The 14749-nt window shown below is 46.7% G+C and overlaps 1 protein-coding gene across 2 annotated transcripts in view; it reads right to left on the reverse strand.

The window, feature by feature from the left end:
• Window positions 1-14749, reverse strand: part of MSH2 (mutS homolog 2) — a 430334-nt gene that overhangs the window by 276687 nt on the left and 138898 nt on the right. The window contains exon 7 of one of the 2 annotated variants that reach the window (XM_063918702.1): window positions 7734-7933. The exons of the other annotated variant lie outside the window; for it this stretch is intronic. Within the exon in view, the coding sequence (XP_063774772.1) occupies window positions 7734-7933 (200 nt within the window). The remainder of the gene's footprint in view (window positions 1-7733; window positions 7934-14749) is intronic. 2 annotated transcript variants of the gene reach the window in all.

The following is a 14749-nucleotide window of genomic DNA, read 5'->3' on the forward strand; positions in this document are numbered from 1 at the left end:
GGTTAATGTCAGAAATGTGTAACATTTTTTATTGCCGGGATCAAGTCACGGATGTTCCTAGTGGATTGTGTATATGTCTCAACCTTATCGACACTGGAGTCAGACTCCGTGTCGACATCTGTGTCTGCCATCTGAATGAGCGGGCGTTTTTGAGCCCCTGATGGCCTTTGAGACGCCTGGGCAGGCACGGGCTGAGAAGCCGGCTGTCCCACAACTGTTACGTCATCCACCCTTTTATGTAAGGAGTTGACACTGTCGGTTAATACCTTTCACCTAACCATCCACTCTGGTGTCGGCCCCACAGGGGGCGACATCACATTTATCGGCATCTGCTCCGTCACTATATAAGCCTCCTCCTCAAACATGTCGACACAGCCGTACCGACACCGCACACACACAGGGAATGCTCTGACTGAGGACAGGACCCCACAAAGCCCTTTGGGGAGACAGAGAGAGAGTATGCCAGCACACACCAGAGCGCTATATAATGTGGGGATTAACACTATAACTGAGTGAATTTTCCCCCATAGCTGCTTGTATATACAATATTGCGCCTAAATTTAGTGCCCCCCCTCTCTTTTTAACCCTTTGAGCCTGAAAACTACAGGGGAGAGCCTGGGGAGCTTTCTTCCAGCTGCACTGTGAAGAGAAAATGGCGCCAGTGTGTCTGAGGGAGATAGCTCCGCCCCTTTTCCGCGGCCTATTCTCCCGCTTTTTTCTGGATTCTGGCAGGGGTATTTACCACATATATAGCCTCTGGGGCTATATATTGTGGTATTTTTGCCAGCCAAGGTGTTTTTATTGCTGCTCAGGGCGCCCCCCCCCCCCAAACGCCCTGCACCCTCAGTGACCGGAGTGTGAAGTGTGTATGAGGAGCAATGGCGCACAGCTGCAGTGCTGTGCGCTACCTTGGTGAAGACTGATGTCTTCTGCCGCCGCTTTTCCGGACCTCTTCTTGCTTCTGGCTCTGTAAGGGGGACGGCGGCGCGGCTCCGGGACCGAACACCAATGCTGGGCCTGCGGTCGATCCCTCTGGAGCTAATGGTGTCCAGTAGCCTAAGAAGCCCAAGCTGGCTGCAAGCAGGCAGGTTCGCTTCTTCTCCCCTTAGTCCCTCGCTGCAGTGAGCCTGTTGCCAGCAGGTCTCACTGAAAATAAAAAACCTAATTCTATACTTTCTTTCTAGAGGCTCAGGAGAGCCCCTAGTGTGCATCCAACCTCGGCCGGGCACAAGATCTAACTGAGGCTTGGAGGAGGGTCATGGTGGGAGGAGCCAGTGCACACCAGGTGACCTAAAGCTTTCTTTCCCATGTAGCAGGGAGCCTGTTGCCAGCAGTGCTCCCTGAAAATAAAAAACCTAGCAAAAGTCTTTGCAGAGAAACTCAGTAGAGCTTCCCTGTAGTGCATCCAGTCTCCTCTGGGCACAGGATCTAACTAAGGTCTGGAGGAGGGGCATAGAGGGAGGAGCCAGTTCACACCCATCTAAAGTCTTAGAGTGCCCAGTCTCCTGCGGAGCCGCTATTCCCCATGGTCCTTTCGGAGTTCCCAGCATCCACTAGGACGTCAGAGAAAACATAACGGACAACAATAAAGTTGACACATAACGTTACTGACAACTAAACAGTTGACACCATAACCGATAGAACTTGAAACTTTGAACCAGTCGGTGAGAATGTGTTACCATAAGATCCCCTGAACTTACCACAAACCAGGTAAAACTGCTCTGGGTGGGCGTCCAGTGCCCCCTATGGATTCAAAGAAAAGGATTTACCTGGTAAGCACCAAAATCCTATTTTCTTTTTCATCCACTAGGGGTCACTGGAGTACTCTTGGGACGTACCAAAGCTTCCCCCGTGGGCGGGAGAGCTGTTTTGCACCTGTAACACTAGGTGGCCAAAGCTAGATGCTGATGCCGCAAACGTATCAAATTTGTAAAAGCGCACAAACGTGTGCACTGATGACCATGCAGCCGCACGGCAAAGCTGCGTCGTAGAAGCCCCACGATCAGCTGCCCATGAAGTTCCCACAGAACGTGTGAAATGAGCGGTTACTGATGTAGGCGGCTGTAACCTAGCATGAAGGTAAGCCTGACGTATGATCAGTTTAATCTATCTGGATAAGGTCTGCTTAGAAGCTGGCCAACCCATCTTGGCAGCATCATAGAGAACAAACAACGTATCCGTCTTACGAACTGTAGACGTTAGGGATACATAAACGCGTAATGCGCGTACCACATCCAAAGTTCCAGAATCTCCTGTAAACACAGGAACTACTATTGGTTGATTGATGTGAAAAGATGACACTACCTTTGGCAAGAAAGCGGGATTCGTCCGAAGTTCCGCTCTGTCATCATGAAACACCAAATACGGTGGCTTGCAGGACAAGGCACCCAAATCTGAAACACGCCTTGCTGAAGCTAAGGCTAGGAGAAAAATTGTTTTCCAAGTGAGAAACTTAATATCCACTTGTTGTAAGGGTTCAAAATATGAAGACTGTAAGAAATCTAAAACCAGATTCAAGTCCCATGGCGCTGTAGGTGGAATGAATGGAGGCTGTACTCTGAGGACACCTTGCAGAAACGTGTGTACAGACGGCAATAGAGCCAGTCGTCTTTGAAAGTAAATTGACAAAGCAGATACCTGCACCTTTAATGTAGATAAACGCAGTCCTCCATCTAACCCCCGTCTGTAGAAATAACAAAAGATGGGATAATTTGAAAGATGATGTCGGAAACTTCCGAACTTCACACCAACCTATAAAGGCACGCCAAATTCTGTAATAATGAGCTGCCGTAACTGGCTTCCTGGCTCGTAACATGGTTGGTATAACCGATTCTGGAATGCCCTCTTTTCTTAAGAGGGCGGTCTCAACAGCCACCCCGTTAAACGCAGCCGCGCTAAAATGGGGTAAAGGAACGGACCCTGTTGTAACAGGTCCGGACGTAGCAGGAGCGGCCAAGGATCGTCTGCGAGTAGTCCGCGGAGATCAGAGAACCAAGCTCTCCGAGGCCAATGAGGCGCCACTAGTATGACTGTGGCGGACTCTCTTTTGATCCGTTTTAGCAACAGAGGAAGCAGCGGAAACGGTGGAAACAGATACACGAGGATGTACGGCCACGCGATTGTGAGAGCATCCACCGCCACTGCCTTTGGATCTCGCGTTCTGGACACATATTGGGGCGTTTGGTGATTGTGGCGAGATGCCATCAGGTCCACTTGAGGGTAACCCCACCTCTGGACCAACATGTGAAACACTTCTGGATTTAATGCCCATTCTCCTGGATGAAAATCCCGACGGCTGAGATAATCCGTCTCCCAGTTGTCCACTCCCGGAATGAACACTGCCGACAATATCACTTGGTGATGCTCGGCCCAATTGAGGATTCGAGCTACTTCCCGCATTGCCATGCGGCTTCTCGTTCCTCCTTGTTTGTTGATGTACGCGACCGCCGTCTGGACAGTCTGCGACCGAAGCATGTGCACTGCTTGTCGTAGCACATTGTAAATTGCCCGGAGTTCCAAGACATTTATAGACAGCAATCTTTCGTGATCCGCCCAGAGACCCTGGAGCTGACAATTTTGAACTACAGCTCCCCAACCTCTGAGACTTGCGTCCGTCGTTAGAATGATCCAATTCCAGGCGCCGAACCGTTTCCCTGCGGTTAGATTGTGTACTTTGAGCCACGAAAGTAGAGATACCCTGGCCCGCAGCGACAACCTCACCCTGTGGTGAATCTGCAGATGCGAGCCCGACCACTGTGCGAGCACATCCAGTTGAAAAGGACGTGAGTGAAATCTTCCGGACTGAAGCGCTTCGAAAGCCGCCACCATTGTGCCTAAGAGGCGAATGCACAAATGTACCGAGACTGTGCGTGGCTTGAGCACTAATTGTACCAGATGACGAATACTCCGTACTTTCTGTTCTGGTAGGTAAATCCTTTGATTTACCGTATCGAGAATCATACCTAGGAATTGAAATCGTTGAGACTGAATTAGATGTGATTTCTTGAAGTTGACAATCCACCCGTGCTGAACTAGTACATTGTACGTTAGAAACGCATGTTGGAGGAGCATCTGTTGAGACGGAGCTTTGATGAGCAGATCGTACAAGTACGGAACTATTATCACTCCCAGGGATCTGAGATGAGCTATCATCACAGACATCACTTTGGTGAATACCCGAGGCGCTGACGAGAGGCCAAACGGTAGAGCCTGAAACTGGTAATGGTTCTGACGTATAGCAAACCGCAGGAACCTCTGATGAGGTGGACAAATCGGAATGTGTAATCCTTGAGATCCAGCGCAATCATGAATTCCTGTGGCTCTAAACCTGCAATTACTGACCGCAGAGATTCCATCTTGAATCTGTAGTAAGTGACGTACTGATTGAGGCTCTTTAAGTTCAATATTGGCCTGACCGAGCCATCTGGCTTTGGTACCACAAACAGACTGGAATAATAACCCTGACCTTGTTGTTGTACAGGGACCGGAATCAAAACCGCTGAATCCAGCAGGGACTGAATGGCAATTTGCAGAACCGCCCTCTTGTTGTCCGAGAGAGGCAGTCCTGTCTTGAAAAACCGCATTGGCGGAAGACAGTCGAACTCTATTTTGTAACCTTTTAACACTAAATTGCGGATCCACCCATCTGTGGATGTCTGGAACCACGCCAAATAGAACGTCTGAAGGCGTGCTCCCACAATTGGAGATCCGAGATGGGCTGGGAGCCCGTCATGCCACTGGCTTGTCGGTGACCTTAGCGTCCTGACGACTGGTGTTTGTTTGTTGGAAACCACGTCCTCGACCTCATCTACCAGGCGTGGCTGTTCCTCTACCACGGCCTCGAAAGGGCTGAGGTCTAAAAGATTTGAACGCCGGGCCCGAGTATTTCCGTCTAGGTACCGTTGGAGGCAATGGTAAGAAAACAGACTTTCCTCCCGTGGCCTCAGAAATCCATTTGTCCAATTCAGGACCAAACAACTTCTCGCCACCGTAAGGTAACGCCTCTATACCTCTTTTGACCTCTGCCTCCGCTTGCCAAGAGCGCAGCCAGAGTGCTCGTCGTACTGTAACTAGCGACGATGAAATGCGAGAAGTGAGCTGACAGACGTCCGTAGAAGCTGTACATAGATACTCAGCAGCTTCACAGATTTGATCAGCAAGAAGTATAAGGTGATCGTCATGTAGGGCAGACTTGAGTTCTGTTATCCATACAATTAGCGCCTTAGTGACCCAAATGCCAACCAACCCAGGTCTAAGCAACACTCCTGCTGCTATATACATGGACTTTAGCATAGCTTCTATTTTACGGTCTGAAGGGTCTTTAAGCGTAGTAGCCGTTGGTACTGGTATGGTTAATTTCTTTGTAAGTTTTGACACAGACGAATTCACCATTGGCAGATTCTCCCATGTACATGTCACAGACTCTGGAAACGGGTTACTAGACTTAAATCTGTGAGTTATAGAAAACCGTTTATCTGGATTCTTTCGTGTTTCTACTAACATCTTATTAAGAGATTCCGAAATAGGAGAACACATTGGAGATCTTTCGTTTAGTAAAGACGACCTCATCATTTGTCAGAAGCTCCTCAGTTTCTGTTCACTTCAGAGACTGACGCACCGCTCTGATGAGATTATCAATGCCTGGGCTGTCAAGATCTTCACTATCTGACTGCTGGTCTACTTCGCCCTCCTCACCCTCATCTTGCGCAATGAGGTCTGGCATAGAATCGTCAGAATGCAACATAGCAGAAACTGGTAAATCATAAGACAAATTAAAATTTATCCCTTCTACCCAAAATGGACTTGGACATTTGGCAAGACTGAGACCCCTCCGGTAGTTCTGGCGGTCTCACACGAGCATCAGATCTTGCCACTTACCGCTCTTGTCGAGCGGCGGCCAATTCTGATTGCAATCCAGCCATGACCTGTGTTAGCATAGCCCATGGAGGTTCCGGCAATGAAACCGGCTTTGAAACCGGAGCGGAAATTGTATTCGTAGCTGAATCCACAAAACATACTGTACATGTGGTAGATCCATCCGGCAACACACTCTTACAGACATTGCAGTGAAACTGCTTTTTTGTTTTTGCTGGTGCCTTACTCATTATGCAGACAGACAATACAATATACAAAGATAGACACTTGCACGACTCAGTAAAATAGTACTAAGGTGTGTAATATATATATATATATATATATATATATATATATATATATATATATATATATATACACACACACACATATATATATAAGCTGCAGTGCAGTGCATGTGGCCAGTACTATATGAAATCCGAACCAAAATTCCCACTAACACCCCTTCGCCATCCGGTGGAGTAGAGATGTAGGGCAGGAACGTTCTGGAATCACAAACAAGAAGACACAGGAAGCATGGTTAAAATGGCCCCCATGCCATGCTTACAGTTAGAATCACAGTGCAGGTTATAACATACGTCTGTATAACCTGTAACCACTGAAGCAAAACTAACCCTGTTAACATAGGCATAACAGACTATGTAATAACTGTTAAAACCCATGCAGCCTATGTTACCTCTGTTATAAGCCACCCAGCCTCTATATTGCACACTTTCTCCCCCCTTGCAGCAGCGCTGCCTGTGAGGAGACTTCTCCCCCCTCCTACCACTGCGCCGGGAAGCGGGTCCTGTAAGCCGGAGATGCAGTGCAGGGAGCCGGGGAGCGTACTCAGCAGGGTGAGCGGCCGTGCTGCAGAAGTGCGGCCGGCGGTTGTGAGCAGCGTGCGGCGGGTCTGAGCAGCGGTGTAGCGGCTCTTGGCGGGCGCTAGTCGGAGCGGCTGTGGCGGGTGTTGAGCCCCGTACAGCGGTGGACGGAGTGGCTGGGCACCTGTTATGAGCGGCGGGTGCGGGCGGCGGTGAACAGAAAAGACTTTCCCCACACAGCGGGGCGGCAGCGTGGGCTGACCGCCCCGTCCCCCCAGCATACCTCGTCTCCTGTAGGGAGGGCTGCGACGGGGCTTCTTCCTGTAAGCTCCGTCCAGCTCTGCTGCAGTCAGTGAGTGAGCTGCGTGTGGCTGTGAGGGTGCTCTATGTGAGGACCGACACGCCACGCGCTGCCTCCGCGGCACTATCCCGGACCCACGTTTTTTTATAAACTGGGAAGGGATGTGCTGAGTATAAAAAATTAAGATCAAAAATAAAAATAAAAATGAAAAATAAATTCAAAGTAAGTGTGTGGAGCTCCACACAACCCTGTTAGTGCTGTGAGCACAGAAAAAACACTGAGGTACTCTGGGATATGGAGAGGAGGAGAGTTCTAAATTTAAATATTCAGTGCCCTGTTCCTGCGGAAGCCGTCCATATCCCAAGAGTACTCCAGTGACCCCTAGTGGATGAAAAAGAAAGTTGGGTTGCCATTGTCGAACCAGCCAAAACCTGCCGAGATTGGCCGAGGCATTGAATACGGACCTGTCGGATCCTTTCCGTCGGAAAGTATCTGACAGGAATTGAATATACCCCTAAGTCTGCTGTAAAAGAAAGGAGAAGGAATCCTACAGTTTTGTCTCAAATGTTTATGGCCTTTGGCTTATTTGGAACATTTTTAGCTTTTTAATAAAAGACAAATTTACTGGGTGTCCAGGTAACTGCTGCAGAAGTCATCATCCCATGAAGCCTGTCTGTGGCGTTTATTTACACTATGGTTACGTGCCTTTCTAAGTGATGTCCAGCAGTGCAAGGAGAGAGGTGGCGAATACCTACCTTCATATCTCTCCAAGGCATGAACTACGCCAGGGAGCTGCTTTACAGCCTGATGTAGTCTGTAGCAATCCTGCAGGTTTGCAGTCTGTCTCTGGAATTTCTTTGCCAAGCGATTAAAATCCGGAAAGCGCCGCAGTAGATCTTCCTGTAGAGACTGCCGGAGCTCTGCATCAGTCACAAACGCCTCAACCAAATTCAACCTGGGGGAAGAATTGCTTATGTCAGCTTTCTGTTCAGGAAGACTAATGATATTTTCTAGATCTACGTCTTGTGTCTAACTTGCAGAATGCAGACTTAAAACACAGATGATTGCATGGCTCTTCCAATAAGAACCTACTATCCAATTACACAAATATTACTATATTACAACTGCGTGGAAAGCAAATACCTGTGACTTGTAGTTCCACAACACTCGGTGAGGCACTGTGTGCCCAAGCCTGATTGGACATGCAGCAGGGTGGATGATAGGTACATTTTTTGCAACAAGCTCAGTTTCTACGGTCACAGGAATTCTGGAAAGATTACTGTAACAGCTTCTACTGTCTTTCATACAATTCCTCATCATCTAAGCTTTAAGACAAACCTTTAAAACAAATGTCTAAAAACTACTTTACAAGCGAAGGAACCACATTTTACACCGCTATCCATCATTTCAGCGATTTTGGCCGAATACCATAAACGTCTATTCTGAGACGAGGGGCAGGCAGGATAACACCGCTATAAAAACAAAAGCTTGTAAACATCCCTGATTCTGTCATTTATTTCTACATTCAGGCACCACTAAGCACACTGCATTGCAGAGATAGTGGAAGTGAAATTGCTGCAGTCACAGTACAGAATGGATTTCCAGTAAGAGCCAGTCTGAGCACTACGTCACAGTCTCACACAGAAAGACCAGAATTTGTGAACCTGCATTATTATGTACTATGTACCAAATAATCCTTCAATCGAGGGCTTCTGACTTAAGGACAGGTCTTTGTCACTTATTTTTAACAATTCCATAGGGTGGTATCTGCTAAATGTGATTTTCCAGGGGAATATGTGGGAAAGCAGAGCTCAGGGACAGCTGTGATACCACAGGAAGCGCCATTCTTGTTAGGATACCTCCTTAGCTGCTACAGTGTTAGATAACCTTTAGACAATTTGCTGGAGTTTATCTTAAATTCCTGCCATCTCATCACTGCATGCGCTATATGCCTATAGCAGAGCCCGACCCCAGCCCCTTGTGTGCGATGTAGTCACATTCCCAGCTATATTAGCTGTTTGTAAGCCGCCGATATTCATTTTATATGTTTGTGTAGGATCCCTCTGGGTACTCCCGTTTCCTCCCACACGCCAAAGCTATACAGGGACTGATGTAAATGACTGAAGTAGTCTCTGTAAAGTGCTGTGTAATATATGTGTAGTAATTAAGCATGTGTGCTTACTATTTTTATTCTAATCAAGATTCAGTCTTACATGTAAACAAATGGATGCCAGGAATTCACTTGAGGTTTCTAAACAGTAACCGTCAAATAAATCTAAGAGATAATCAAGTTACAGACTCTGCAACAGTAGCGGCCACTAAATCTATTTTACTGTATATTGCATCCTCAAATGAAAAAACTGTACTACAATCTTTCAATCTGTTATACATCCTGATGGGATAATGAAAAAAATGTCAAGCCTTTAGCGCCATCTTGTGGTAATACAACTGTGATTCCAATAAAAGGAAAATGAAACATTTTAATTTCAATTATGAAGTTATGATTTAGTTAAGATAAAATAAACAGTTTAGCTTTAATCTAAAATTCTACTTTAAAATAAAAAATGACCCTCCCACCCGAAAAGGTAGGCGATTTCTTGCACATGAAATAGCCTAAACAGTTACCTAAAAATCACTCAACCACTCCCCAGGTCTTGCCAATAATTGTGCCGTAGTTGAATTGTGTGACAACTAAAAAGATAAACATATAATTTGACAGCAGATAAGAACCACTTGGCTCATCTAGTCTGTCCTAAACAGATGCACATACACTAGGGTTCATTTTTTGTTAGGAGTCACTTAACCTACCAGGATATTTTTGGATTGTGGGAGGGGGAAAAAAAAAACACCCCAAAGGAAACCCACGCAAGCATGGGGAGACCATACAAACTCCCCACAGGTAGGCCCATGGCGGGAATCGAACTCATGACCTCAGTGAAAGTTCCAATGCAGTACGTACTGACACTCAGAGATGTTCAGTTTTTCAAGCAAATTGGTTTTATCGGTTTGATTAAAACAATTTACCTGAATGACCATTTTTGTCTGTTGTCCGAGGTTTGGGAGCTAATTGCAGATTTATCATCATTTGCTTCCTGTACATTACCAGATTTTTATTCCAACCAATTAACTAGTTGGATGAAAGGTGATCTAGTGCAGCGGTGGCCAACCTGTGGCTCTTGAGCCGCATGCGGCTCTTTCTTTATTCAAATGTGGCTCCCCACACTCAGTCACGTGATCACAACAGATGTGGACAGGCAGCAGCATTACACTGACTGAGAACTGAGGGAGCCAGATACTAGAGGTTAGACACCCACTGGCAAATAGAGGACGCATGAGGGGCTGCTGCAATGGCACGAGGTGTGTGTGTGTGTGTGTGTGTGTGTGTGTGTGTGTGTGTGTGTGTGTGTGTGTGTGTGTGTGTGGGGGGGGGGGGGGGGGGGGCTGTAGTGACACATGAGGGTGCTGGCTGGAATGACACAGCAGGATACTGGCTGGAGTGACCCATGGGGCAGCTGAAGTGTATTATGTGAATCTGGCTTTTTCAATATATTTTATGTGGATCTTTCTTTCTCAATTATTTTATGTGGAAGTGGCTTTTTAAATGTATTTTATGTTGGATCTGGCTTTAATAATGTCTTTTATGTGGATCTGGCTTTTTAAATGTATTTTTTACCAGGGGCGTGGCCTAGCAGGCACAAGGGTGCACCCCATTTTTGCATGTGCGCTTTCAACTCAATGTCGGCTCTTTGACCTGCCTAACAAGATTTTTTGGCTCTTTGACTCTGATTGGTTGGCCACCCCTGATCTAGTGTATGGCCGGCTTTACGTTGGTTTTGATTTTGCTAATATCACACATTGTTTCTTTTCTCCTGGTTGGCAGGGACGGTTTCTACTCTGTTAATGGTTTTACGATTGTAAATATAAATGGTTAAGTTCTCTATACTGTTATATGATGTGAGATACTGCGTGTGCTCAAATATCCTGTACTGTGCAATCCTTTATTAATTCTTTAGGCAAACTCATGGGGTAGTCTTGCAAAAAAAAAAATAAACCTTTACGCAATTCAATTATAAATTGAAGTCTGCTGATGTCATATCTCAACTCTGCAGTGTAACATCTACTGCATGTGTCGTACATGAAGAGGTGGGGAAATTACCCATAATCACAAAAAAAACACAAAAGTTGCAAATAAGACAGCAGGACAGTGTATAGAAGGCTACTAGTGGCTATAAGCAAAGCATTGGCGTATTTTGGGTTTACCTAGTGGCCTATTCATTATCAATAATGGGCCCAATACAAATGCTAGTTTCCACATATTGTAAGCTAGAGGCCCATTCATTACTAGGGGCCTCCTAGTATGCAGCAATTTCCCCAAAAAATGTACTTTGTTTGTTTTCTTGCATTTATTCCTAGAGCCTCCACGTGACCTCAGGTCACACATGTGCATTTAGCAAAGTAGCCTCCAATAGGAACACTTTCAGAGCAGTTGTCCCCACACTGGGGCAATAATGAATTGCTCTGGTAATTAAGCATCCCCCGCCACAAGTCACAGAGTTGGATACTTAATCAGGGGCCGTCCAGCCACACTGATGAATAGGCCCCCAGTCTGCTGTAGTAACCTAAAAGCTGCGAGTTCTCCACTGGATCCAACATAAACACCGATTTCTCACTGATAAGCAAGAAGTCACAGATAACGGAATGTGACCCTCCTGGCGCTCATACCTATATGGAATCACTATGTAACTAGGTAACCATCAAGTAGGATGCATCTTGGGACAAAGGCGAGATACTATACAGAGGGCCATTGAGCAGGAAACTTTGAGAAGTCCATTTCAGTATCAAGAGATGCAATAAAGTGCCTGATTGTATAGAGCAAGACTTAATGAGGGCACCCAGCCACTGGGTCACTGCCTGCTCTCTGGGGTATACCAGTCTCAAATCACTCAGCATCAGTGTCTGTGCACGTTCAACACCATTCCCTATGAGCAATGTCACATCCTGTATGTGCTTATACAATATATGCGCTGATACTGGAAGCACTCGTGAGAAACCCAGATCAGCTGGACAAACATTTCACTTATGATGTAATCTCTTTTATTCAGCACAGCCCTGACCCTTCTCAGTGACCTGAATGAACGAACCTGTCTAAAACTGGTAAAATGCAGTGGTGAAATGAGCCCAAAAGGCAGACACTAGATGCAGATTACTTGGGTGTCTCTCTTCAGTCATTTTTTTCTTGGTCACACCCTAAACTCCCATTCTCCCTTCTCACCCCCAATACCCTTATCTCCGCATGCAGAGTACAGTATATAATCTCATACAAACTTCATGACTCCGCTATGGAACAATCTGCTTGTACACCCAGGTAAGAATCACAGAACATCTTGATTTTAGATTAAACTACTGAAAATTTCAAAGAGAGACCACACGAGCTGACCTGCAGAGCGGAACGCTTTCTTTGCATAAGGTACAAAAAAAATGTTTTTGATATTCCAGGTGTCCTTATACATAGAGGAATGGAATCAGATCAAAGAATTCAGCCAAGTCTTCCATTTGTGTCCAGATCAAAGATAATATTTACAAATGATTGTTCAGATGGTACCTCGTACACCTACTTGCTCATCTTCTGATCACTGCTGGAGGGGACCATAGGCACCAACTTTTGGTGGTACTGCCCATGTATCATTCTAGTAACAATCTAGTATTGGAGTTTCCAAGTTCCTATTTCCTTTGTCTCTATCTTTATCTACTCTGTCTAGGCCAATTACTAATGTTCCTAAGCATTCCGATATTGTTCCATAATGTATTTAATACTGAAAATAGCTTTATAACTGCGCACTGGAAAACATGGCAACCCAGGCGCTTGCTGCGCAGAACATTTCTCAGACGCACTTAGAATTTAGAGTACAGTACAAGCATTGTCTCATGTCAGGTCCACATGTGTAATGGTGACGGCGGCACTGAAGTGGTTAACACTCCAAGCTTCTGTGACATTATCAAAGTACAATGGCGCTAGGCGCCATATTTGAAATGTTACCGGCTCAGTGCCGGGTATGGAGAAAAATGTATTTTCATTGCTCTGCAGCGGGTCGGACCCTCCCAGAGCCAAGGCAGTGAAAAATGTTAACCCCCTAGTGCCCCGGGGGATATGGGGGGGGGGGCGGTTAGAAGGACTGTCCCTGTGCCGAGTGCGGCGGGCTGATCGAATATCTCCCCAAATGAGAAATTCATGAAGAGGGACACCTTTGCGCGTGTAGCGCCTGCCCGAAAAGCGTGTGTGGCCTATGTGAAAGGAGGCGTGGCTTCGCAGGAAAGGGTCCCATTTTTGACACTGAGGGGGCATGCCCAGCGTTCTGTGAGCTGCTGGCATGCCCCCTCTCCCCCGGTCTCCACTGTATTCTCCACTGCTCTGCTAAGCAGAGCAGCAGTGACAGGAGCCTCCCAACTGCCTCCCCTCCACTGCGGGACACTGCAGCCCCCGGGTGGAACATCGGGACAGTCCCAAAAAAACAGGACTGTCCCGCGAAAATCAGGACAGTTGGGAAGTATGTGATCGCCGAAGTCCAGGAGCTTCGCTGAGGAGAGCAGAGACCCGGGAGTTTCATCCCAGGACTGCAGGGCTTAAGGTCCGTACACACGGAGCGATTTTGACTATGAGCGATTTACCTTGAACTGGCAGTAGGAGATTTTGACTAAGTGAGCAAGCGATTTTGGCTATGGGCGATTTTGACTAAACCATTTAAATAGGGGGATGTTTTCACTTTTCCAGCAACAGTCGAAATTAACTTCCCTGCAGTCAATTTTTCATAGAGACCTGGCGGGGACGCACTTTGCTATCGCTCACTGTGTACACACAGAGCGATATGCACTAACTTTCTTAGCGATTTTGACTATATAGTCACCATCGCTGAGCCATATCGCTCTGTGTGTACACACCTCGAGTGGCTGAATGCTGGAGGTCAGGGAAGCAGGCTCCCAGGGCAGCAGCGGGGATGAGTGTACTGGGTCAGATGGGAGGTCCAGAGGCTGCAGCTAGATACAGGAGCAGCTGCCCTATGTTAGTGGATCCCAGCGCAATGTTTAAAAACCTATTCTAAATGTATTATAGACTGTAAATGCGGCACTGAGCTGGGACTGCAGGTCCCCCAGCTGTAGTGCTGCATGGTATAGAGCCTGCTGCAGGACACGGGCTCAGAAAGTATTTAAAATGAAAGCATGTATTTTAAAAGGTTATTTAAAAGCAAACGTACACTTACTTGTGTCCCAGGGGTAATCCAGAGATATGTGTGGGCTGCTGGATTCCCCAGCCCTCTCCCAGAAAAACAGAGTGTCTTCCCAGATAGCCTCCAAGCTGGGAGTTGCATGGGAAGACAGAGGATAGAGCTGGCCAGCCAGACAGCTAAATGTTTTCATGTAGCTCCAAAAAGTTCCCACTCAGTGGGCAAGAAACCCTGCCAGGGCAATCTGGGCTGCCCATCTCTGGTGCTCAGATTCAATCTAGAGGTGGCAGGCTTAGTCAGTAACTCCCAGAAAATGCAGAATTCTGAAAAATGCATTACACAGTAACTGGTACATATCTTTAGTTACGGGTTTTCTATAGGAGAGTTCTTGTGCAGGCCCAACACCCCTTTACCGCATAGAAAAATAAGAATTTACTCACCGGTAATTCTATTTCTCGTAGTCCGTAGTGGATGCTGGGAACTCCGTAAGGACCATGGGGAATAGCGGGCTCCGAAGGAGGCTGGGCACTCTAGAAAGATTTATGACTACC

Source organism: Pseudophryne corroboree, chromosome 4 (genome assembly GCF_028390025.1).
Source record: "Pseudophryne corroboree isolate aPseCor3 chromosome 4, aPseCor3.hap2, whole genome shotgun sequence".
NCBI classification, from domain to species: Eukaryota; Metazoa; Chordata; class Amphibia; order Anura; family Myobatrachidae; genus Pseudophryne; species Pseudophryne corroboree.